General features: G+C 37.2%; 1 protein-coding gene across 3 annotated transcripts in view; it reads right to left on the bottom strand.

The window, feature by feature from the left end:
• Positions 1-18,531, bottom strand: part of map2k6 (mitogen-activated protein kinase kinase 6) — a 51,300-nt gene extending 32,769 nt beyond the window's left edge. Inside the window, exon 1 of one of the 3 annotated variants that reach the window (NM_001312870.2) lies at positions 18,002-18,531. In NM_001312870.2, the coding sequence (NP_001299799.1) occupies positions 18,002-18,095 (94 nt within the window). In that variant the 5' untranslated portion in view covers positions 18,096-18,531. Of the gene's footprint in view, positions 1-17,997 lie in introns of all 3 variants that reach the window. The other 2 variants (XM_087275383.1, XM_087275384.1) reach the window with 2 other exon arrangements.
• Between the last annotated feature and the right edge of the window lie 4,649 nt (positions 18,532-23,180).

Raw genomic sequence — 23,180 nt, 5'->3', positions numbered from 1 at the left:
ACAGCCATATCAAACTGCTACTCGTGTGATATTGTATTTATACAACAGTTCGATGACATAATTGTGTATATAAAAAGAAAATCAAACACCTAGAGAGTCTCAAAAATCTTTTTGCACCAGGAACTGCCTTCTTCTGCCAATCATTTACATCTGCAACTGAGTGTCAGACCAGCAGAAACCGTTGCTTAAAAACACTTCCCTTTAGAGCTAGTATTCGAATGATTCCCTAGCGCAATGTCTAAAGCAGGGGTGGCCAATCCTATTCCTGGAGAACTACCTTCCTGCAGATTTCAGTTGCTACCCATATCAAACACACCTGAACCAATTATTTAGGACCTGAACACCAAGTGATAATTACGAGCAGGTGTGTTGATTATGGGTTGCAACTGAAATCTGCAGCAAGGTAGCTCTTCAGGAACAGGATTGGCCACCCCTGGTCTAAAGTGATCACAAAACGGGAATTTTGCTCACATTTTAAGATTGTAAGGCTGAGCAGCATGAAATGCCATCAGTCTACAGACACTTCCAAAGAAAGTGACGCTTAAAGTTCCACCACAAGATGGCGACAGAGACCACATAAGTACTTAGGGGAGAAAAACAACGGCTGTGTCCAAAACTGCATACTTCCATACTATATAGTACACTAAAATCAGTATGCGAGCTGAGTAGTATGTCCAGTATGTGAGTAGTACCTGGATGACTTACTACTTCTGGTGAGATTCTGGAGTGCGCTATCCCATGATGCCCCATGAGCGAATTCATGAATGGGAGTGAAGCGCACAATAAGGTAGCGTGACCATGACAAAATGGCGAATGTAGTACGTCCGAATTCCATTCATACTTTTCACATTTATACTGTATAGAACGTACTTTTCTAACGGCTGAGTAGTACGTTTACATTCAAATGCAATACCAACTAGGTATTAGGCGTATTACTAAGTAGTAGGCGGTTTCGGACGCATCCAACATTTTCCCAGCGCAAGTTTTAAGCTACAGCAGAACAAATCATTATAAATCAGGTAAGTGACTTTCTAAGTCAATCTCTCTCTCTTTTGTAGTGCTTATACCACAGAAACTGGTAGTGTTTGCTTTGCTCTGGTTTTTTTGGAGTTAATTATTGCACAATCCCAATTGCAACAGAGAAATACTGGGAAATCTCTGTAGACTGATGTCATTTCTTGCCATTTGGCTTTATAATCTTAAAATGTGAGCTTAAAATGTGAGATATTTTGTCATCACTTTAGACATTATGCCAGAGAATCATTCAAATACAAGCTCTAAAGTGACGTGTGAACTGGCAACGGTTTCTGCTATTCTGATGATCAACTGCAGATGTGAATGAATGGCAAAAGAAAGTAGTTCATCATACAAAAGGATTTTTGTGACTCTCCATATTTTATTTTATTTTTTATAACACAATTATGCCTTCAAACTGTTGTATAAACACAATTTCACACTCGTAGTGGTGCGACATGGCTGTATATCAGCTCTGCTACTCGTGTGATATTGCTCAAAAAATATTTAGCTATACAACCAGACCTAATCTGAACCCAAGGTTTCAAGTTTTTTGTTAATGTTTATAGGTTTACAAAACAACACCGATAATAAATCAAAAAAGCTGACTTAAAATAGTACAGACCTATTCTAAACCCAAAGTTTACCTACAGACTATTCCCACAGTTTTCAATAGCAGTAAACAAGAGGTTAATTTAAAAAAAAAAGCACAAACACACACACACACACACACACACACACACAGCGCATGATATCAGTGCATGTGCAAGTGTATGGGGAGCACAAGATAGTGAGAGGTCAGAAAAAACTTCAACAGATTATGTAATCATCAAGTATTGGCAGGAAACAAAGCTATTGTTCAACAGCAAAGAGTAAATTAACTTCTAAATGCTACTTCACTTACCTATATTTGCAGCGGTTATATAAAATATTATTTAAATAACACTAATAAAGGGTTAGTTCACCTAACATTTAATATTTACTTACGGTTTACAAATTCTCAAGTGGTTGCAACCTTTTAAGAACTTTTTTTTTCTACTCAACAAAATAAGTCAATTTGAAGAATGTTCAAAATTACCAGCCATTGACATCCATATTAAGAAAAAACATACACTATGGAAGTCAATGACTATCAACATTCTTCAGATGGTTTCACTTATATTCAACAGAAGGAGGTTTGAGTAAATAACAGAATTTAATTTGTGTGCGTACCATCCCTTTAACATCAAATAGCTGAGCAGCAAGAAATCAAATTCTCTCTTCACCGAACTCGGCCTTCAAACTAAATGAAAAGCACGCAGTGTTTAGGTATGTCAGACATGCTTGCAAAACCTTCAAAAAAAGACGTTTCAATAAATCAAATGCCTAATTCGTAGCTTCATTCAACACAGAGAGTTTCACATATAAGCATCATTGCTAACGTCTGGCCTCAGGTGACAGTAAGCAATGTCAATCCAATCACTGCAGTGTTTCATAATCTAACTTTTCATCCATGAGACCCCTTAACCATCATCACAAAACCCTAGCTCTCCAAAATCCCACTCAAAACGCAGAATTCCAACAATCTCAAGAGTTTCTCAATGGAATTTCAGGGACCATGAGGAGGGCTGGTGAATTCAAGAGAAAGAAAGAGAGAAAGAGAGAGAGATGAAAATAACTTGTCTCAGTCTGCCGGCTGTTTGGCCCCTCTGACCGCACTGGCAGTTTGTAAGACACTCTATACTTCCAAAGATGGCAGACCCTTTGGGTTACAGCAGATGGGGAAACGGCTTTAGATCCAATGTCGTCACTGCCACTCACTAAGCTTCCTCTAGCAGAGACAATCCAGGAATGACATCTCATCTCCATATAGACAGACAGATAATGTTGCTCATTAAAGCATGCATAAAAGGGTGAATAAAATAACCATTGACCATTTTCTGATTGACCTGCTATTGACCTTATTCTGCAATGCTGACGCATGTTTTGCTATTGTTTTTGAACTTCTGATGCATTTGCCTATGGGAGAAATGACTAGGAATGATAAATGGTAGACAACGGTCAAACTGCTTGCTCTACAAACAAGTGTGTGCATGACAAAACATAAAGAGTAGAATAATATGATAAGAAAATGTCAGTTTATAACATCAAGCAGCCTAATGTGAAGTTTATAACATCTCAAAATCAATGCAAGTGAATGAGATTGGAAGTCTCAAGCCAAGAAGATTCCAATGGCTGCGCCAGTTCTTACGAAAATAAGATTTATTTGTTTCAAGCTGCTATAAAAAAAAAAATCAGCAATGAATAGTTTTTCTTCATTTATTTATGCTTTTGAATTTATTCAATTCAAGATTTTGATGTTGAAAAGTTAGAAAAACTGAATTTTGACATTTTTACTAGTTTGAAGTTATATTTCCTGGGTTGACATTGCAAATGTCTGTAAACTAGATTTTCTTAACACCTATAATTGACAGAAATCAAGGTACAATACTGTAATTCATAAACATAAATGAACGAAAAACACTCATTAAATCACAAAACAGGAAAACGGTTTATGCCTGTCATGAATAATTAGTAGGACTGCCAGTAGGTGGTAGCTCATCCATGTCTATATCAGTGATACATTTAATAATTTGTTTAAACTAAAACTAAGCGACATGGGCAAATAAATATAAATATATATATTCGGCACATGTAGTTGACTTATCAAATAGCTGTGCTATACATTAAGAAAGGAAAAAAGAAGAAAAAATCATTTTTTTACGAATATAACAATAAATAAATAAAATAAACAATTTTGCCAGATTTAGTTTTACATTTAATTAATTTTGTATTTTTGTAAACTAATAGTTATAGTAATAAATAGTTGAATTCATTATATTTACACAGTCAACATTTGAAGTGAATCACAAGCTTTCACCAAACTTGTCCTAAAACTATTGAACAACACATATTCTTGTCTATAATAACTATAATAATAATAATAATAATAATAATTCATGTATTTATAAGGACCGTAAATTCCTAACTCTAAACAATCCTGCTAATTCATGTCAAATGTATGTAAAATCAAGTGGCTAAATCCATTTAAGAACACGCAAGCACACAGCCAATGTACACTACTACACACTTTCATGTACAAAAGGATGCATATGTGACAACCAGAAGGATGCAGCTTGGGACAGAAGACCAGCTCAATAGAGCAACACTGACTCAAGTAAACCAATTTTAATTTTTCTAACTTATTTTAAGTTATAGTCTCTCAAAACAAATTATTTTTACGTGAATATTCTGACATCCTCACACATAAGAAAAATCAAACGAAAGCTACATTCTACCATGAAGTAAACTATGACCATGGGTATAACTATATTTTCCTCCAAGCACGAGAGAATACCAGGAGGCATCCTGATTCCTCGAAGTATGGCAAGTCAAAGCGCAACCAGAGGGTGGAGTCCTTAACCTGTTGACACTCAATCTCAGCCTCCACTTCTTCCACGAAGGCCAGCCGCAGTCACACTAAGTGCTCTGTATGCATTTACAAATCTTTTATTCTGCACTTAGCATAATTGGTTGTGACATACAGTATATTTTGAAAGCCACATAGATGTGTTAACTCAGAATGTAGCCATTAGAAAGCAGCACAGAAATGATAACAAGTCTCACAATTTTAAAAGAGCCATTTTGAAGGGATAGTTCACCCAAAAATGAAACTTCTGTCATCATTTACTTGACTCAAACCACAGTTTTTGCTTCTGTTGAACACAAAAATAATTTTTTTGAAGAAAACTGAAAACCTGTAACCATTCCATAGTTGGAAAACAAACATTATGGAAGTCAATAATGAGTAAATTCTCTTTTTTGGGATAAAATATCCATTTAAAATGCCACAAGCTTTTTTATGAAATTTTAAATGCTTTATTAAGACCTTCATTTCCATAAAGTCGATTTGACCTGCATAACAAGGAGGTTTTTTTTTGCTGTGCAGAATTAATTAGTCTTGTCATTTGCAGAAAGAGATTATTTCCTGCATGTGAGAGGGTTTTACACAACTGTGAATGCGGGGCCAAGCAAAGGCTGTCTTAATATCGAACACATTTTGGCTTCATTTGGTTGACAACAGAAAGAAATTTACTGCCCCCTGCAGAGAATCTTCTTCCCCTGGGCGTCTTAAACACTCAATCTTTTTTTTTTTATGAAGATAAATGATGTAATCACTATCTGTAACAATCACCAAGACCGTATTTTGATGCAGGCTTATGCACAATTTATTTGTTTATGGTGCAGTAGTTTCTGCATGAATTCTGTATGACAGATGCCAAAAAAATTAAATAAACAGAATGTGTAATGTAAGGACCCTCGAAAAGTGTTACATTTATCAATGCAAATTTAGGTAAAATATGAAGAAACCAAAGCATTATTTATTTATTTTTTTAATCTAGCAACTGGGTTTGCCTAGATATTACATACAGTAAATTATAATCTGGCCTAATATGTAACTAGGCATGGGACGATAGCAATTTTCAAGGTAAACCGCAGTTTGGAAAAGTCAAAGTTTTGAAACCGCCAACATTTTCTGCTATACCGTTCCTAAAGCCCTCCCTCATACTGTAAGATTTCAGCCACGATTCTGTCATCTGAGACAAATTTGGGAAATTCTAAAAGATTCCTGAAATCCTAGGCTAAAATCTGTGATCTTTGATCATTGGTTTGACATGTTAACTGACAGCCGCTTAGTGCTCGTTGTGATCAGATTTTTCCTCCGATGAAGTTCTGGTAGTGTCTGAAGATTTTAGACACTTTCCTGAAGTGTGACAACAGCTGCGATGAGCGTCAATCCAAGAACCAGTAGGAGCGTAGAATCTGATGACGCGATACATACAACAATTCAAATGACCGCGGGGAATTTCAAAGCAGTTTTTTTCTTCCTGGTTAAATTATTGAGACTCGCTATGTGCAAAATTGCAGCTACAGATTGTTTATGTTTGCTGTAAGGAATCATTTCAGACAGGCCCGTGCAGAGACAGTTCAAAGGGCATGTGCAGGATAAATAATCTGATGAAGGGAGAGCGGGGGGAGGGGGGGTATGTTGTTGTCGTCGTCGTCGTCGTCGTCATCGCTGTGCGCGCGTACCAAAGAGCGGTGTTGTCGCGGGGGCACTTTTGATCATTTTGGAAGGGCACTTTCTATCCAAGACTAAAAAGGGCATGTGCACTGCACAGGTTGAGCCCTATGTGTGCACGTGCTTGATTTCAGAACGCGGGATAGTGAAAGTGTCATGGGTGGATGATGTCAAACTCCGTGGGTGTTTTCTGTTTGGCGTATCTTCATTGTCGTTCAGTCTGACTTTATGACAGCTGAGATCTAACAGTGTGGCATGGAAGCCATATTCGTGCAGTCTGACATGCTACAATTGTTCAGGAATATAAAAAATAAATAAATTAATTAATTAATTAATTATATATTGCACAGTTAGAGCAGGCCTTAAAGTACGTGTAATTTTTTTAAAATGTTTTTTTATTTATTTATTTATTTTAGCTTTTTTAGGACAACAGTATCTCCAGCAAAAAAAATACCCAAGGATGCCTTTTAAATCGTAAAGAAATCTGTGTTTTTTTTTTAAACTAATGAAGTTTTATAAATGAATTTCGAGAGAAGCACATGATATGACTGATCACAGCTGGCGTCACATCAATAATCATTGCTAGTCCAACCAGATATCATTGGTAGACTATTCAGATGAACTCCAGCCTCCAATAAATAAGCCTATTCATCCTACCTTCCAACGACTCAGTATTGGCATGTAGGTGTCTTCAGGAGAGGAATATCAACGAACGTGAATTTTCAGGCAGATCGGACATTGTGTGGCTGAGTTATAAGTAATTTTTCAGCAGTTTTTCCAAAGTTGCCAGCAGGTGGCGCTATAACTGTAACTGGATATTGGCATGTAAACATTTTCAGGTCAGGACTCTTATAAAACATGTGAATTTTCAGCCAGATCAGACGATGTATGCCTGAGTTATAAAACTTCTTGTTCAACGGCGAAACACTTGACTTTGTCAACGGCCTTTAACAGAAACTCTAGACCACAGGTGTCAAACTCAGTTCCAAAAGGGCCGCAGCTCTGCACAGTTTAGTTCCAACCCTAATTAAACACACCTGATCAAACTAATTGAGTCCTTCAGGCTTGTTTGAAACCTACAGGTACGTGTGTTGGAGCAGGGTTGGAACTAAACTGTGCAGGGCTTTGGCCCTCCAGGAATTGAGTTTGACACCCCTGCTCTAGACCTTCACAATTTAACATCACAAAGTGCTTTGGATTAAACTAACAAAACTTGGATTTGATATGATAAAATTTCTAGGAGGAGTTTGTTACACTGTAAAACATGTAATTTCCAGCTGCCAGCGGGTGGCACTATAGCTGTAACTGAATATTGGAATGTAAACGTCTTCAGGTAAGGACACTTATCAAACATGTGGATTTTTAGGCAGATCAGATAATGCATGCCTGAGTTATAACAACTTCCTGTTGAGTGGTGACAGACACGGTCTTTAACGAAAACTCTAGATTTTCACATGTAATTTCACGCTGTAATTTAACATCGCCAAGGCCTTTAGATGACAAAATCCAATTTTGGTGTTGATCGGATGAAATCCCTAGGAGGAGTTCGTTAAAATACAACACCTGGAAATGGCGTTGAACTGTACTTTTTCAACACAGGTAGTTAATAATATCCGACTTCCTGTTGGGTTTAAGATTTCATACTTTTTTGTAGGTTTTGGCATGTTTGATGTGTGTGCCAACTTTCGTACATGTGTGTTTAACGCAACTTGGGGGACACTCCGTCAAATGTGCATAGGTGGCGCCGTCGAGTCACTCTGTCACATCCACTTCCGAAACCGATAACAAACGTAATTTTGCCACTTCTGGTGTGTGTGAAAAGTTTTGTGAGTTTTCGGGCATGTTTAGACCCTCAAAAATGTGGTTCATTCTAGAGAAGAAGAAGAAACGGAGCAATTCCAATAAGGCCTATGCGGTGCTCAGTCCCCAAAAAATCTATTTATTATAAAACATTTAATGCATGCTTAGTTGTTGTTTTTTTCTGCAAAAACAACTGGCTGAATGTACAAATCATATATACTTTCCTTTCACTAAAGGTCACAATGATAAGATGATGAGCCTGTTTTGTTACTTTAAGAATAGCATACCTTGAAATGTTGATAAACCAATCAGAATCAAGACTTTCAGAGAGCAGTGTAATACGCAATTCAAAATCTAATTATTCAACCTATAGATATCAATTAAAAAAAATGTAGTCATATGCACAAATACTCATTCATAAATGTGTGACCCTTCTAAAAAAACAAACACCATTTCCCCCAAATGAGGCATCTAAGGAAGTAATCTCTGATTTCCTAGAAATGTATTTCCCTCCTTGATCGCACTAAGCCCAAAGCAGTTCTTTCTTGGAAAGCCACGCAGCTGGTAATGCTATGGAAAGAGACACCCTGGCTGCCTTCAAGAGAAAACCCTAAAAGTGGTCAATTATTCAGAAGTCTGCAATAAGATGGATCAATGTCAGAATGCAGTTCCTGCAAAGCAGCATAGCTCACGTCCCACAGAAGAGAGAGAGAAAGAGAGAGAGAGAGAGAAAACAAAAAGACAGACAGAAAGGGGCCTCTAGACAGGGCCTCCCAGAGAGCCAACAGAGTCATCATACTGGTCACTCCCAAGCGATTCAGCAAGAGGAGGACAACTCCCAGACTTCACATTACCCCATTAAACACTGCTTATAAAATGCATGCCATGTAATGCTTGCTCTACATAGACTAGGAAGCAAACCAACATGCAGGATGTGATTTGCATACAAGTTTCCAGTCTAGATTCCAAGCCTTGAACTGCAGCACGCATGCATTCATTCATTCATGCAAAAGCATGCTGGAAAGACAGGACGGGACGACATCATTCTCAGTGCACGCAGCAAAAAGGTGAAAGGTCTGGTTTAGGGGGGGTGGATCAGCTGCACAATGCTTGGAACAATCCTCACGCTATTGCATCAAAACTGCACAGCAAGGCTGGACGGTCACCAACAATCGAGTTGTCGAGAATAGGGGATTTAGTATCTCTGTGGTCTATTAGCATGACAAACGTGACAATTGCGTATGGCGGCAACATGGTGCATAGCAGCAGGACCGGCTGCACGGTGGGGCCATCGATTCGCTGTGTGCGCCGCTGGGGCCAGAGCAAACTCAATGAACTAGGGGCCAACAAGCACAAAATAGACCCCCGCTGACATAATTTGGGCTGCTCCAGATCACTTCCACCCAGACAAACAGTTGCCAAGTTTTTAAAAGAGTATACGTGCATCTGCTTTAAGAAAAACGTGTTTTAAATCTGCTTTCAGTTTTCAGTTTTCTGAGCTATGCACCTTTACGGCATTTGCACACACTCAAATGAAATCTGAAGTATGCAAATAAACTGGTGTAAAGCTTGCATATGCATTGATGAAAATGCATAACTTCCGCATAATATCTGCTTATTTTAAGAAACAAGTGTTTTTAAAAGAAACAATGCACACTTTCATTCAGAATGACCTGCTTTAAGGGAGAGTTTGCCCAAAAAATGAATACATTTTTTCATCCTTTAAACATTTTCAGACTCAATGGGGTCTAAAAATGGCATTTCCACAACAGAGAGAAAGAAGGGGATGAGTAAATTATTTTTGGCTGAACTCCCCTATTTGTAAGCCCCCAATACATTTAAATTTATTATTACATGTGCATGTAGTGCATGTTTTTTTTTTTTTTTTGGCCCCGAGCAAACAGTGCGCGCGTCGCCACATTTGACTTGAGTTGAATGTGAATCACTTTGAAGAGATTTTGTCTGAAAAAGATCATACAGATAAACAGTTGATCAATAATTATTGGCTAGAAATTGCAACAGTTGTGAGAAAGGAGCAAAGTGTTTGTTAAAAAGTTTGTAAAAACCTGAGGGATTAATTTGTTAAAGCCAAAAGAGGTCATGGCAAAAGTGGGGACCCAGGTACGCAATTACAGAAATATGTTTTTCCACCAGTCATGGCTTTTACACTGATGTATATGTTGCAATTTTGAATGTAAAACAATTTGATAGTTACAAAACTTTAATTAAGGAACACATTATGCCTTTAATAACTGGAAAGGACAATATACTGATGCCCTGTTTTTCTAGGCTTTATTGGTGATAATGGTCAGGAATGTTTGACCATTATTGCCTTTTTAGCATAAGATGATGATGGAAACTAACCAGACAGTAAATGTGTGAATTGTGGAGCGGGCTAAAGCTATAAAACAAGATATGTATTAAGTAAATGTGCTTTTTCTTTTTTGCTTTTTTTTGCCATAATAAAAAATATATTTGTAGACCAACTCATGTTCTGTTGTCATTAATATTTTAATAAACTTTAATAGATAGAACTATCCGAGATATGAACAAAAGCAAGTGATGCATCAAAGTTTGATAAAAAAAAATTCTGGAAAAATTATAAAAATCTTTATAATCATTAAAATAATTAGTAAAAGCAATAAAAATAATTTGTTAAAAAATCATGAACGATATTAATGATATGACGTAGTTCTGGAAAATTTCTATTTCTCTGTTTATCCGTCTGACTTTATAGTCAAAACAACACCAACCCCCCCCCCCCCCCCCCCTTCTTTTCACAGCCCCCTGTTGTTTTAAAGAATAGCCTCGTCCATTTCGCGAGGTGTGCACGCAGTCAGTGGAGGTGCGCGATGCGGCACTAGGCGAAAGTATAAATCCAGCTTGACGTGTCTCTAAAACAGACATAAGGCAAACAAATAAATGGCAAAACAAATATACTGTATGTGTGTGTGTGTACGTGTGCCTGTGTGTGCACTGGCAAGCCCAAGTAAAGCCTGGTTTATACTCAACGCATTCGCTAGAGTACAAAAGCCTCGTCTGTTTTGTGAGAAGCGCGCGCAGTCAGCGGAGGTCTGAGGCGCCTGGCGGAAGTAATAATCAGACTTAAGGCTCCGATGTTCGGTTTGACCACATGTCAGAGGTAGTTGCATGTACTTTTGCATGTGTCCACTAAGGTTGGGCGATGTCGACCAATTTGGCATTGTGTAATGTCTAATGGTAAACATTGCGATGTTATGGCATCATCGTCGTAGGTGGCTGTAAATTAATTGTTTATTAATAATTAATTAACTCATGACAAATTAATTATTTGTAGCCGACCGTTTCAACTACCTGACCAGCATGCTCTTTGTTTTACCCATAAACAAATCATAAGTAAAAGATAAGTTACACACAAATTACCACCTGTCAATCACTTTTTCTGCGGGACTCTGGCATGAATAGGCAGAGTGATCTGTGTTGTTATAATAGCGTTGACAAACTTGGCTGTAAAAAAGGGTACACAACCAACAGAACCAATCAACAGTATCTGAGATTTTCGCTAAAATTACTAAGTACATCCTCTGAAAAAAACAGTTGATAGGTGCCGAGCAACAACAAAAGAGCACGAGCTCAAAGCGCGTTAAACGCTAAAGGAAGCGAAGCACCTCATGTTTTCCACGCGCTTTTAGACACAATATGATTGACTGGTCTTAAAAATTACATGATTCTGTGATACACCATTGTTCCACTATCCAAAGTAATCCCGCACCACAGATATTGACTTTTTTGGGATACCTAAGCTGCACTCATCATCCCTGTTTATGCAGGCTATTTGTCTTTAAAGGGCCATGAAACCCCCTCTTTCTGTTCAAGTTTACCTCAGAATTCTTTTAAAAATTCACGAGCAGAGGGAGAAGTGGGCGTGGCCAGCAGAGCAGGGTAAAAAGAGAAGAGCGAATAACTGTTGTCAGTGGTCTCACAAAAGAGACACAAACTGTAAGGAGACCCATGCTTTTATAGTTTACAAAGCTAAAATGCCATGAAATGAACAGTGATTTAATGTCCTGCTACATTTGTTATTCATAATGTCACATACACATAACCACAATTTATATCATTATAAAGATAATCGTGTTTATATAAACACTATAAATAAGAGGACTTCTCTACTCCTCAATCCCCACGTCTGACTGCAGACACAGTGGACAGCAGTGCAGCTATTTCAACCATTAGCCCTGCCGGTAATGCGGAGGATTTTAAACATAGGTGAACACAGCAGCATGGATATAGGCAATGTGTCTGAATGGTAACAAACTCAACTGATAAAAGACAAATTCCGCCATTCTCCAATTCTCGTTTCAACTCTCCCAACAAAAATGCTTGCTATACACAAACAGCCTTGCTTTATCAGCCCTGACAGCATCGCGGGAAAAAACATGCAACAAAACCAGTGGATCATGGAAACAAACACAAACGTCCCTTCATGAACTGCTAAATACTATGTGCCGTGTGCAGAGTTCGGAAAGCAGGTGCTCTCATGAATAATTAAGAAACAGGGTCTTCTCAGAGGATAAGAAAACTCAGCTATGAATAATAATGAGAAAGCGACGAGTCATTACTTTACTAGCAGATTCGCGCATCATCACCGATTTTGATTCTCCTTGAAAATTTATTTTAAACCCAGAAGATGAAATTAGCTGACAAAAGCTCAAAATTATTCAGTTTTCCCCACAATTAAAGCTAACAAGTGATAACCTGTCTTAAATGATGCACAACACACACAAATCTGTTTTAAAAAATAAAAATTAAAAAAATACTTCAGGTTTTTTTTTACTTTTAAGCTCAGTCTCCTGTTCTTGCGCAGTGTTTAGGTGCGTTGAGTTATAATTGGTTCAACAACTTACTGCATAAAAATAGTGCTGTAAAGCAATTGAGAGATTGTGCATGATCAAATTAAGATTTTGATACGATTTCAATTAATATGGCACAGCCCTAATTAGAAGCCATGTTTAAAAATAGAACTTTCAACACATTGTTGCTACTTCTTAATTAATTTTTACAGCAAGAAACTGTCTACGGTTTAAATATTTTCAAATGTTTACAGCAGCTTCTAATTACACTTCCAAGCAAATGCCCAATGATTTTTACCAAGATGTATTTACTGAGGAATCAAAAAAAAATGCATGATTAAAAAAAGAACAATTTTTGCAATGGGGCCAGACAAATCATATTAACATTAACGGAAAAAATCACTCTACTATTCCACATTGACAGACATTGAATCTTGTTTTAATCATAAACCTAATTGTGCTTTAGAAAACAGAACATATGTTTATTTTGCATTGTATTTAAATATACCTGTATTTAAAGGTATTTGTAAACCTTTTTGCAGCAATGGCTTCATGAAATTAGTACTTTCTGCTCTGAATTAAAACCCACAGAATCTCTAAATCAATTTATATAGATTATAATATAAGATTAGTTTGACAAATCAAGCAGCCCTTTAAAACCTGAATCCTCCCCGTGCTCAGGTAAAGCTGTTTGTTTGCATGACGGAGGGGTTGGTTCACAAGGATTTAGTTCCTCAAATGTTCCTCAGGTGTGTCACTGTTACACAACAGCACAATTACTGCTCTTTCAATGCTGCAAAAATCACCTCATTAGAGCGTCAGAATCAGACATTCTTGAACCCCGCCTATTAATGCATTATCCATAAATGTTCTCTTCTCAGAATGTAAACGCTCCAGAGCTGCAATATGCCTCTCAACTGTGGTCATCGCAGTATAACAGCTGCTGGACATAGCTTTTATTTGGGCTTGTGCATGTATAGCAATTTAGCCCAAGGTGTGAGAAACTTCACACACAGGGTCTATACAGTGTTTCTGCGAAAGAGATACATTGCAAAGACTCCAAGAAGCGTAATTAAGGGTCTAAGCAGTGCAGGGAACCCTGTGCTTTTGTTCAGAATTATTATTATCCCACTTTAAAATGAAGCCCGGGAGTATAGAGATCTCTTAACCCTTTAACTGCCCCACCAAGAAAACGACAAACCGGATTGCATATCTTGGACTGCAACTGCTAATGTCGCCAAGTAAACACACTCTGCGTTTTTTTTAACACATTCCATAATTTAAGGCTGGGCCATTTGGCCTAAAATCAAAATCTTGATTAATTAACATTTTAACTCAATTAAGATTAATGAATGATTATTTTATTTTATTTATTTTTTGGCCTCATAGTTCACAGACAATTTTTGCACAGTAAATATACTCACATATTACCAGTGAGAGATTTTTGATTTTAAAATAAACACACACTATCTACAGACAATGATTATTTATTGAACATCAACGCTGAATACCTGAAAATTAAAACACACATTGCCTTTTTCTTATAAAAAAAAATGAAAATCATTTGTTTCACTTTTGAAAAAATTAATAATTAATTTTTATATTAAAAGTAGAAAATAAGTTTCTTATGAAAATACAATGAATTTTGTATATCCTGTAAATTATATTTTAAACAGTGCATTTCTTGCATCTTCTGTAAGCAAATATTTTAATGTAAATAATAATTTTAGTGTAATCAAGGCATCTCTGGTGCAGCTTACAATTATTGTCATAGAGCAAAGTAAGGCTCAATAATGGGTCCATCATCTTAGGGTGCTTTCACACCTATACTTTTGTTTTGGAACGTATCTCATTTGCCCAGTTAGCGTGGTTCGTTTGGCATATGTGAACAGGGCAATCGCGCTCTGTTCCGCACCAAAGTAATCGCTCCGAGATCGCTTGAATGAGGTGGTCTCGGCTCGATTGAAACGAACCCTGGAGCGGTTCGATTGCAGTGAGAAAGTGATCCGATCCGAGCGCGGTTATATCACAGTGTTTTATGGATATGTAATAGGCTTACGGCTATATGAAGAGAGAGTTATGAGTATGGCGGGAAGTTTCGCGAGTCTCCGGATGCCCGCAAACGAGTGATGATCTCCCGGTAATCTTGCGTCTCCCTCCCGGTCCTCAAATAGGCATCGTCGCGCACCCTTCTCACCCCTCCCCACCGTGTCTCTCCTCAGACACGTCACGCGTGCGCACCCAGTCAATCACCACCAAACCACCACCTCTCCTGACAGCTTAGCGGGATGCTGCAAAATAAACCCTGACACTCTGACCAATGTAAGGAGAGTTTACTCACACGTGACTTGTTTTAGCTCTTTTGGTCCGTTTAGAAACTTTGCAGTGTGAAAGCGAACCACTCCAAGAGCAAAGAGCAACAATGTAACATTTGTAATCTCTGTTTCGGAACAACTGAATCGATTCACAGGTGTGAAAGCACCCTTACTTGACCAGAGATCATGTGGCTGCAAAAGTATATAAATCAGCCTTAAAAGTCTCTAAAGCCTTCTGCGCCGAGTGATCATCCTTGACTTGTGCTAGAGCTGCAAGATTCTGGCTAAAATGAGAATCGCAATTTTTTTGCTTAAAATAAAGATCACGATTCTCTCACGATTCTGTAGATGTAAAATAGAGCTTAATATGAGATTATTGTTTTTTCTCAAACACCTGGTAAAACAACAACATTAATATTATGTGTAGGTCTACTGGTTTCTATAAATAAATCTATTCTACTTATAATAATTCTGATGTTAAATTATGTTTGAGATATATGCTTGAAATCTGTCATTGACAACATTATTAGACCATTTAATTCACTGGTAAAATCAACATTATATAGGCTAGAGTAGGTATACTGACACTGTAAACATTTATTTTCATGCACAACTCTGAGTTTGCTATAAAAGAAAAAACTTGTCGCAATCATAACTCTAAAATGCTATATGATTATTTAAATGATGTGCACACTTTCGGTTTTATTTTCACTGCTAATTGCTGTTCATACTTCGCGCGCAGCTCTCAAATGATCACTGTGTGTCACAAACTGAATATTATTTAAAACTTTATTACCAGTTACTCACAGCATAAGCAGGTTCTGTTCACTAAAGTAGACACGCGCGTCTATAAATAAGTAGGGCGCGCACCCGCACAGTCAGCAGCTAACGTCACGTGTGATTTCGACGCAGACTAAACAACAATCGGTGGCAATGATTCCTATTCACTTTGAATGGGTGACGTCAAACATTGCCGAATGGAATTGTGGGTCCATCTGCACCGCTTCAGTGGCGTTGCTCGCTGCAGAAGTTGGGACTTTCTTAACTTTTCAAGCGCCAACGGAAGCGTCAGCCAATCAGATCGCTGTATGCAAATACACCAGCTCAGACAGTAGCCAACTGCTGCCTAATTTCATTGGCTTCACGTCAGCAACAACTTCAGACACACCCTCTACACGCTGAAGCCCCGTGTGAATTGGGTGCAACAGAGCGGGGTCACAAGACTACACACGGTAGAGAAAATAATACAAAAAATAAAAGAAATTGGCCTGGGAAAATTTGATTGATTATAGGTTCTAAATGTCGATTTCGAATATTTTTTTATTAATCACCCAGCCCTACCATCATTTCTAAAATATTAACCTCTCATAATAATAGACATGTTGGTTTACGATAAAACTACCAGAATTAATATATATATATATTCTATGAAAAATCTGAAAATACAAAGTGTAAGACTAATTTATTTAGAAACATAATCAAAACGAAACACCTTTAAATGCTAAATCATCTTTATTTTTTTAAGATATTTCAGATTCTCATTTCACTTTTTCTTGTTTTGTTTTTTTACAATAAAACCGAACTTAAGTGTAGTCGCACAACAATGCTGTGTAAACCATTATTTTGGTGTAAACCATTATTTTAACAGTCATTATTTAAAAGAGTAAAAATATGGTCAACCATTTGCTAGAGCAGGGAGTTAAAGGGTTAATGCAACTTTTTGTAATGCACTCATGATTTCTTTGACTTTGAATGCCTTGCTTACAAATGTACTTGCAAACAGGTCTAATACATTCGGTGATTGTGCAAGGCGAATAATGCAAGATGTGCCACAATTTCATAAACTAAACAAAATAAATACTTAATAGAAATGCATTATTGTGTGCTGTTTTTGACTCTACAGCAATAACGGCAAAGTAATAAATGCTTATACAACATGCTCGACAATGGTTGACTGTCACATAACTTGGCAGGTTGAATCTGAAGCAGCATGCAAAGCTTCATGCAGTGTGAAAGCGTAAGTGGAAAACATGAAAATGTTGCAACAAAAAACATTTGCATGCAACGATTATAATGCTAGTGCACGAAGTGGTGCTTAAAGTTAAATTCATGAGTTGTTTTAGGATGTTTAATTATAAGACTGCTTATAAAACATCACGCAGTAAAATATGAGATGTGAAAGTCTTTTTTTCTGCAGCTTTAAGCTTGAGAGTTGGTGGATATTTTGCATGGAGACATGTAGAGCACATCTGAACCTTGTCTGCAGCAACAAAACTATATTTAGCTTCTTATTTTTGCAGCCTCCACCTATGCATTGCTGCTGGAACAAAGCTTGCATGACAGAGCGTCCGAATTATTTTCCATTACGCGCAACTAATAAAAATTGTTGCATGCTCAACATGGCATGCAAGCAGGCTGTCAGGTCCCCGTTTCCCCATTGCACTTGCACACACACTCGCTCTCTCGCTCAATCGTCGGCCAAAGTTTGGTGTTATCTAATGCACCTCGCATGCATCAGCGCCAGAAGTTGTACGAATGTGCAGAACCAAGCCGAGGCCGTCGTGACGTCACAATCGAACATTGTTCGAGAGAAAATCGCCTCGTGCGCGTGAATAAGTCGGGTGCGGACGAGCGTTGCCGTTGCACAATCACTTTTGCATTGCTGGCTAGGCAGTTCCTCAACGCGGAAAGAAGGCGTTTCTTTTAATAATCGTGGCACAACAAGAATGCAAATAGCGCCCGGGCGACTGTCTAAGGAGAGCATCAATTTCCCAGAAACTCCGCAAAAGGGCAGATCGTTGAAACATGCATTGCAACTGGTCAAACTTTTCAATGCATTGGCCGCGACGAAGCTGCAGCCGTGCACTTTGCAAGCCATGCAACGCTGGCTGCATTTCCGAGGTTTTGCACGGATCGGTTAAGTAAAAAAAAGTACCTACCTCTAACGTTACTTGGCACGGACATCTCCCCTTTAGGGTTGGGGGAAGGGGAATCACAAAAGACTTTGCTTTCCTTGTCGCTCCCTCCTTCCATCTATCCCTCGCAGTGAGGCTTCAAGCGGGCTTGCTTGCAACAAAGGTGCAAAATACAAGCCCCGATCTTCATGCACTCGGAGCCTTTGGGCGTCGGTAAACTTGTTCTCCGTGCAAAGGCTGCTCTTTCAATTGCACGCAACGAAAACGGGGGGATTTCTGCAACCGCTCTGCAAAGAAACCAAGGCAGGCACTTACATGATGGGCCAAGGCCAGCAGCTGAGAGCTCCTAACTTGGATCAGTGTGAGCCCCTGCTAACACACGTTCTTCCTGCCTGACGACGCCGGGGATCATGGGACTGGTAGTTTGCACGTAATTGCTGTGCGCCGGGGAAAAAAAGGAGGAGCAGGCCTGATGCTAATGCTGCTGCTGTTTCAGGCTAGCAGAAGATGAGCGTGGTGTGAAGTGTTTGAGGAAATTAAAGATGAATTACTTCATCGTTCAAGTGTCTTCCGCGATATTTGTAGTCGAGTAATAATGAAACTAAACACAAGCCGATTCAGATGGTCAGATTGATACAGCAGTTGTTCCCATTCTGATTTAGTGTTTCAGTTCCACTATCATTTTAGTAGGCTGGAAGAAGTAGGCACTTTGGTGTGGAAACTCTCCAATTAAAAACTGTTTATCGGTTAAACGTTTTAAAAACTATACTCTGTTTACACAAACTTTTAATATTTCAATTATTAAAAAATACAAATAAAAATAATTAACCAACTGTCCGCATACTGTTTGTGAGATTCAGATTCTTTCTGAAAGTCTTCTTCTCGTTGCCAGCCTGGTGTGAGGAGTGGTTATTTTTTCTCAAAAAGTGGATCTTTTTGCAATGATATGCCTCATTTTCTATTGAATTATGAAATGTAAATACTGCAGTTTAGTGACATTTTAAGCACTATTCTGAGTTTATTGCCGGATGGTCATCATAACCACACTTTTTGACTATTTTAGCCAAAAGAGTAGTCAAATAAATATTAATATGGGCCACTTTTGGTGCTTCACCTTTTTTTTTTTTTTTTTTTTTGCTCATTTTTAGTTTTAAGAATAAGGTACAAGATTTAGAATAAAAGTTACTTTTAAATGTTATTTAAAAACAAAACAATAATGAAGAATGGATGTTAGATAGATGATGAAAAGTATTTGTTAGCATTGGCCAAAACTGATAAGCTGAAGTCACACAGAAGCTACAGCCAACAGAGGATTCCACATTGTCTTAAAGCCTTTTCCGGTGGCTTATTTTTACCACGATGGCATAGCAGTCAAAATTTGACAAATAAGCTCATGTATTGGACAAATTCCTTTATATATATATATATATATATATATATATATATATATATATATATATATATATATATATATATATATATATATAGGAGAGAGCATGGCACGAAGTGACACTTTTTGGTTTTGGCCAAATAATAAACAAAGTAATGGGGTTAGACAAACCATATTTTATTTACCAGCAACACACAAGCCTCTCCTACAAATGAGCACTGAAAGTATGACCACCGGATCTTTGGTTTCTGTGCAGTATTGCCAAAATGCCAAAGGTGCCAGGAGTATAAATGTTACTATTTACCCCACCTGTGGGGCAAGTTGTAACAGACAGAGGGTTAGTTTTAACACGTTTAAAAAGGCAGATTTCACACTATTAATTTAAATTAAGTTTACTTTAAATAGTGTATTTCCTCAGTAGCTAATTTTTATTATGTTAGTATGTTTATTTATGTATTTATCTATTGGATAACACATTTGCCTTATTATCTATTACTATGCAATGCTTTTATTTACATTATTACCAAAAAAAAAAATATTTGTTTCAATTAAAAAACATTTTTTATTAAAAAACTTTTTTCTTTTTTTAAAGTTCTCAACGTCACACTCAAAATTCAAAAAAACATATTTTGTATTTTAAACTGGTGTCCAACTGTGTATGGCTTAATTGTAACACCCTGTTACAACTAACCATGCTGTGTTTTGTTTCCCTCAAAACTGGCTAGCAGTCACTGTGTTTTTTACATCTTTTAAAATGGTTCCATTTTTTAGCGTAGAAGACAGTAATCTCAACAATATAAGATTTTTCGTACATACGTTCATAACTTCACATATTCTTTTAAAATAAAAAAAAATATCGACTATGATAAAAATTACTCATCCAAATTTCACCAAACTTTTTCAAAAATCGCCAAAAAGATGTCTGCCGACACTGTGGTGAACACCTCGGAAGCATGCCATGGTTAAATCTGAGCAAATACCTTAAAACTCCCCACGTTACTTTGTGCCGTGTGCTCATATATTTGAGCTATATATATATATATATATATATATATATATATATATATATATATATATATATATATATATATATAACAGCTCTGTCTGAATCTGATTGGCTAGCCGTGCAATATTCTATAACAGAGATGCCCAAACTGGAGCTCGCAGGCCAAAGTTGGCCTATGGTAACCTTTGATTTGGCCCACTACTCCGTCTGAGAAGAAAGGGAGAATGATGGGGAAGGTAGGGGCAAAACAGAGATCTTTAATTCTAATTTAACATAATTTTTTGTTTGTTTCATTAATTGTTGAGCTACAAAAAAGCAAGCTGAAATTACACTCCTCAGTTAAATGTTCTGAATGAATCCTTTTTTTATGTTAGAATGTAAATACTGTTATGTGATGGATAGTGGACAATGCACAAGACATTGTGTTCTAAATGGGACTGTTGATGTTTTATTGTAAGTTCATTGTAAAACGTAAAAATAATAACAATATAAGTTTAAATATTATTATTTTAGGAATTTAACATGGAAATTTATTGTAATACAGTTTGGTATGTTTACCTTTGGCCCGCCAAGGTTTGGTTTTTGACCCTTTATAAGAGAAAGTTTGGGCACCCCTGTTCTATAATATCAGCACTCATATATCATAATCCTCTCACAATTAATATACTCAAGTTTTGTGGAAGCACAGAATATTTTATTGCAGAGTTTGCACAGGAGAGTAAACACTAATTATACATAAACCAACATGCAAGGAAACCAGTCTAAAATATATTATTGTGGACACAGATAATACAGAAAACAGCTAACAAATAATATGTATAACAACATTTAAGCTGCACATTAACTGACACTTTTTTCTTATATTTACAGTAGCACCTTGAAACACTTCAAATATAGCACATTTAATTGAAATATTTGGAATAATGATGTTATTCTGGCATAATTGCTTTTAGTTTTAAAGGAGTAATTATATTACTTAAAATATGCAAAAATATGCTGAATGCAGTGATCTAGTTTAGATCATGTGTACTTTTTCATATCTAATATTTTCATAAAAAGGGCTTTGCCTAATCAAATTTAAAAATACCTGTGATATGAGTTACATTTGGGTACAAATGGTGTCAAAAGATAATATTTCCTTTTCTTTGATGATCATGAAGCAGATTTCTCCAAGCTGTTGTTACAGTCACTATTTTCATTTTAACATCCTCTACTTAAATTTCAGTCTGTTCTTCTCTAATTTCATGCATTTGGTTTATTGTGTTACATTTTTGACACTTTTTAAACTTCTTATCAAACATTATAAGAACATTTGAGACTTTATTAAGGCCCAGATATACCTCCTAGTGATAATGAAAGTCAAATTGATAAGACACAATAGGTCAGGTCAAATAGAAATAAATATAGGCTTAATTCAAAGACTATATTTCGAGAGATAAAACAACTTGCAAGAGCAAACTTTTTAGAAAAGTTCAATTTACCATTGGTCCATGGCATAAAGCTGTGGTCACACTGGACTTTTCTCCCCATAGACTTCCATTCATACGCATGCGAATGCGTCAGACTGAAAACGCAAGCTCATGCGACAAGTTTTGCAGTTCGATGCATTGCAGAGTTCAAGCTTGGTGAACTCTGACCTGCGAAATCGCATCACTTGATTGTGTGAGACCAACCGAGGTTCAAACATGACCTCTCTGTACAGAAATTTAAAATATAGACCAATAGCTCGCTTTTTTAAATGTCTAATAATCTTGTTTAATCCCGCACCTTTTCACAGCACTGTACAACAAATTTTGCATGCTCAAACTCTAGTGTGGCCGCAGCATGACTCTTTTGAACACCTGGATTGTTTGGATCAGCTGTGTTTGATTAGAGTTGGAGCAGAACTGTGCAGAGCCGCGGCTGTCCAGGAATTGAGTTTGAGACCTACGGTCCATGGTGATGATGCAATAGATGGGTATGTGTCTCTGGGTGTCCGCCCTTAAAATCTTACCCAGTTCAATTTATTCTAAACCAGGTGTGCTCAACCCTGTCCCTGGAGATCTAGCTTCCTGCAGATTTCAGCTCCAACCTTGACAAACACACATGAGCTAATTAATTTGGACCTGATCAGCAGTTGTAATTACAGGCAAGTGTGTTTGATATTGGTTGCAATTGAAACCAGCAGGAACACAGCAAGCATTCTTTGTTTTAAAAAAAATGTCTAATAGACGTCTAAACATAGTCGTCTTGGCTAAAACAAGGCTAAAGTTGGGTTGTCAGTGAAATAGACATCTAAGAATAGGCCAAAATTAGACTAGTCATCAAATGAACAGAAATAAATGACTGCACATATAAGGTCTTTCTAATCTGTCTATTTGATGACTAGTCTAGTTTTAGGCTATTCTTAGATGTGTATTAGATTTTCACTGAAAGCCCAAGTTTAGCCTTATTTTAACCCAGCTGTCTACGTTTAGACCTTAAGGCCCAATCCCAATTCTATTTTTGTACCCCTACCCCTTCCCCTTCCCCTTGGCCCTTAAAACCAAATGTGAAGGGGAAGAGCTTCAAAATTTACCCCTAAGAGGACACCACTACAGCACCTGTCATCGCGATCTGTTAAATATGATACGCAATAACTTTACACCTTGTTGTGGGCTGCATGCTTAGCCCTTTTATATGTCAAGAGGAATTTATTAAGTTTTACAGTTAGAGCAGATTTTCCTTATTATAGTAGCCATAGTAGTATTATTGTAGCTGTTTTTTTTAATCAGTGTAAAGAATAACTGGATGTTTACAAAAGATTTTGATATTGGTAAAGCCGTCTG

This window comes from Danio rerio, chromosome 12 (genome assembly GCF_052040795.2).
Source record: "Danio rerio strain M-AB ecotype USA chromosome 12, GRCz13ab, whole genome shotgun sequence".
Taxonomy (NCBI): Eukaryota; Metazoa; Chordata; class Actinopteri; order Cypriniformes; family Danionidae; genus Danio; species Danio rerio.
The sequence above is the reverse complement of the archived record's forward strand: the minus strand, read 5'-3'. Positions and strand labels throughout refer to the sequence as shown.